The sequence below is a fragment of the Propithecus coquereli genome, unplaced genomic scaffold (assembly GCF_000956105.1).
Source record: "Propithecus coquereli isolate 6110/MARCELLA unplaced genomic scaffold, Pcoq_1.0 Scaffold1, whole genome shotgun sequence".
Lineage (NCBI taxonomy): Eukaryota > Metazoa > Chordata > Mammalia > Primates > Indriidae > Propithecus > Propithecus coquereli.
Window position 1 is genome coordinate 9,916,033 of NW_012133857.1, and position 3,381 is coordinate 9,919,413.

The 3,381-nt window shown below is 45.1% G+C and overlaps 1 protein-coding gene across 1 annotated transcript in view; it reads left to right on the top strand.

The window, feature by feature from the left end:
* The window catches only part of TDGF1 (teratocarcinoma-derived growth factor 1), a 3,210-nt gene extending 659 nt beyond the window's left edge, over nt 1–2,551 (top strand). The window contains exons 2-6 of the mRNA XM_012653487.1: nt 245–297; nt 382–513; nt 915–1,029; nt 1,127–1,236; nt 2,424–2,551. Coding sequence (XP_012508941.1) covers nt 245–297; nt 382–513; nt 915–1,029; nt 1,127–1,236; nt 2,424–2,551 — 538 coding nt within the window. The remainder of the gene's footprint in view (nt 1–244; nt 298–381; nt 514–914; nt 1,030–1,126; nt 1,237–2,423) is intronic.
* Nucleotides 2,552–3,381: the final 830 nt, after the last annotated feature.

A 3,381-nucleotide genomic window follows, 5' to 3' on the forward strand; every position in this document is an offset into this window, starting at 1 on the left:
GGGGCCTAAGAAATAATACATATTGAAAAGAACTGTATACTGGTGACTTATTTTCAACATTTTTCTTGGTTACATGAGTTAGCCTTTAAAATAAGAAAGAAAAAAGAAAAAAAGAAAAGTGGCACTCTACAATTTCTCTTCAGTGGTCTGTGGTCTTGTCCTTGTGCTGAGAGAACCCAGGTGCTAATTTGTAGGGTTTCATTTCCTTTGTTTTGCTAACTAATGTCTAATTTCCTCTTCCTAGTGTGATTTTGATCATGGCCTTTTCCAAAGCTTTTGAACTGGGATTAGTTGCTGGTGAGAGACTTTCTGTTCTTTTGATCACTAACAATTTTTATATGGCCGGAAATGCAGACTACTTGAGTTGATTTTGTCGTTAAGGGTTGGCCCACAAACTTACACGTCCATCTCGGGGAGACCTGGCCTCCAGAAACGACAGCATTCGGTCCCAGGAGGAGCCTTCAGTTCGTCCTCGATCTGTCGTGTTCGTGCCATCCATAGGAATACAGGACAGTAAGACCTGCCTGCCTTAAATCGTCTCTGTCCTGGTCCTTTGCATATCTCCGGAGTATCTTTTTAATATTCTTTCACCTGAGAGGGTGGGCACCCGATTTTGGAACAGGGCAGGTGGTTGGACTGCTTTGGGTTTTAGATGTGAGACAGGCAGTGTGTACTTTGCCTCCCTGGGAAACTCCTGGAACCACCAGTGGCCTGTGCATGAAAATGATTTCTCTGCTCAAAGGCACAGGTAGCAAAAGGAGCACTCAATTGCAGAGTCTTATTCTGTGAGGTTTGTAATTTTTAGACATCCGCGAACACATTGGGGAGATTAAGTCCTTGGCGTTGTATGAACCTTGCTTACAGGAATGGTTTTGCCATCCCTCCACCCTCAGCCACGCCTTCTTACCTTTCAGAGAAGGAGCTGAACAGAAGCTGCTGTCTGAATGGGGGCACCTGCATGCTGGGGTCCTTTTGCGCCTGCCTCCCCTCTTTCTACGGCCGGAACTGCGAGTATGATGCGCGCAGAGAGTAAGCCGTTCACAGGGGCAGGGAGAGGTGGAGAGCAGAGGGAAGGAGAATGGACATTTCAAATCCCTGGGCATTGCATCTTGGCTGTCGTTCTCAGGAACTGTGGGACTGTGCCCCATGACACCTGGCTGTCCAAGAAGTGCTCCATGTGCAAATGCTGGCGCGGTGAGCTCCGCTGCCTTCCTCAGCCATTTCTACCTGGGTGTGGTAAGCAGTTCTCTATCTTACGCCCTTTCTGGTGGCTTCGTTGCCTTTCGGGGTGCTTAGTTAACGGGGTCTCTCCTTGTACCTCATGGCTTGCTAGAGCCTGGCAACCGAAGTTCTGCTTGTGAGAGCGTTGAGGACTCCAGATGACGTGGTCACCTTGGCGTGCCTGATACTTACTTCCTCAGAAATGTGGCTAGTCCTGCTGCCTCTTTGACGTGTTATCACGTGTGAACTTCTGTTGAGGAAAATAAACAAGACTTGGTCTCCTGTTTAACCAAGAGTTGCTCTCTGGTGTTCCTTTCCTTTGGGCACGGGGAGTCAAACTATCTCCAGGATGGGCTATTCACTTAGAACCCGCCCCCACAGCAAATTCCACCGGAGGCTTGACCTCAGCGCTAGTCCTTTAGGAACTTCTTCCTGGGGCCTAAAAGGCTCTGGCACAGCCACCCACCCCCACCCCCAGCACTCCCCAGTGATTGGTCCCAGAATGTTTTCACCTTATTGATTTTGGTTTTTTAACTGATTTGAGGAAAGCAATGAAAAGAAGAGCAGGACCTAGAGGGGAGAGAGAATGAGAGCAGAGCAGAGGGTACTCTCCCCACCCTGACCTGAGCCAGCTTTCTAGGGCCACTCAAGTTCAGAGGCCTCTTGTAGTTCTGGCCTGTGGAGATGTTAGAAACTGAAAATATTCAAGTCCAGGAAGTAAATGAAAGTAAACACTTCACTGAATACAGATGGGGCCCCAACCCAGGCAGGGGTTGTGTCTTTGCCATTTGCATCCTGGGTGTCAGGCCCAGGACAGGTGCTTGGTAAGTGTGGGTTGAATCATGACCATGTTTTCCTGGAACTTGGAGCCCAAAATTTGTTGTCCCCTTACGAGAGCCTCACCAAGTTCTGCCCATCCCTGCAATTGAAGGCATCACCTTCTGGATAGGGTCTGGGTGTGAGCATGTCCTGGGAAGAGCAAGTTAACAGTAGGCCTGTGGCAACTTTTGTTAAAAGAGTTTTTTAAGGGAGTCTGAATTCATGGGGTCAGTACTGTTGATCCCATAAGCATATTGTCCTCATCAAATGTTGGGCCCAAACCAATTTTTGGCTCATGTAGATATGTTGTGTGTGGGTGGCAGGATAAACTACTTGAGGATGGGGGAGTTTACTTTAATAACCGGGTGCCCCTTCCCTTCCAGGCGGCCATGTGATGGATGAGCACCTCGATGCTTCCCGGACTCCAGAAATACCACTGTCTGCGTGGATCACTTTTATGTTAGCTGGCATCTGCCTTTCTCTACAAAGTTTACTATTAATGGACATTTGACTTTCTCTAGAAATACAAGTTCAGATACCATGCAAATTTCATGACCAGTAAAGACTGCTGCTCTAGTGTCCTAACTGAAAGATGATCATTTGTTAGTTGCCTTAAAATAATGAATACATTTCCATAATGGTACCTAACACTTCCTAAAGTGCCAGATAGTTCTTACGTCTGCCCTGCCCTCTCCCAGAATTTTTTTTTCCAAAAAAAAAGTTAGCTATATCTACATTCTGCCCAAGTCCTATGTTTCTTGATATATGTAACTCTACCAAGGTCTTCTTATTAATATTTTCTTTTAAACAATTGAATTCTGTCTTCGGATTATTGAAGGCTAATCCTAATGTGGAACTGAGGATAAAGTTTTGAGTAGAGTTGATCGAAATCAATTAAGATAGTATCTTTAAAAGAAAAGAAGGACTTTAAGAGGAGGAAATGGAGGGCAGGACCAGAGCGATGGAATGATGGAAGTCTGTCTGCACATGTCTGAGGGAGATCCAGTAGGAAAGAGAAGCACATGGGAGAGATGGATTAGGAAAGATAAAATGGGCTACTTGATGGGCAATTAGGTGGGAGTAGGGAAGCAAGTTACAAGGCTAAGTTGAAGGGCAAGTTTCCATCATCCATAAAAAGCTGTATAAGGCAAGGATTTTCCTTTTTTCTCAAGGCATTGTAAGAAGAATGAAGTCTCCTTGGGAAAAACTTATATCTAAATTTCCCCAACAAGATTACTTAATAAATTATGTTTTTTCCAAACTATGTAATTATTTTAACTGTCATAGAAGAGAGAAAATGTTCACAATATATTTAGTTGTAAACCAGGTGATAAAACTATA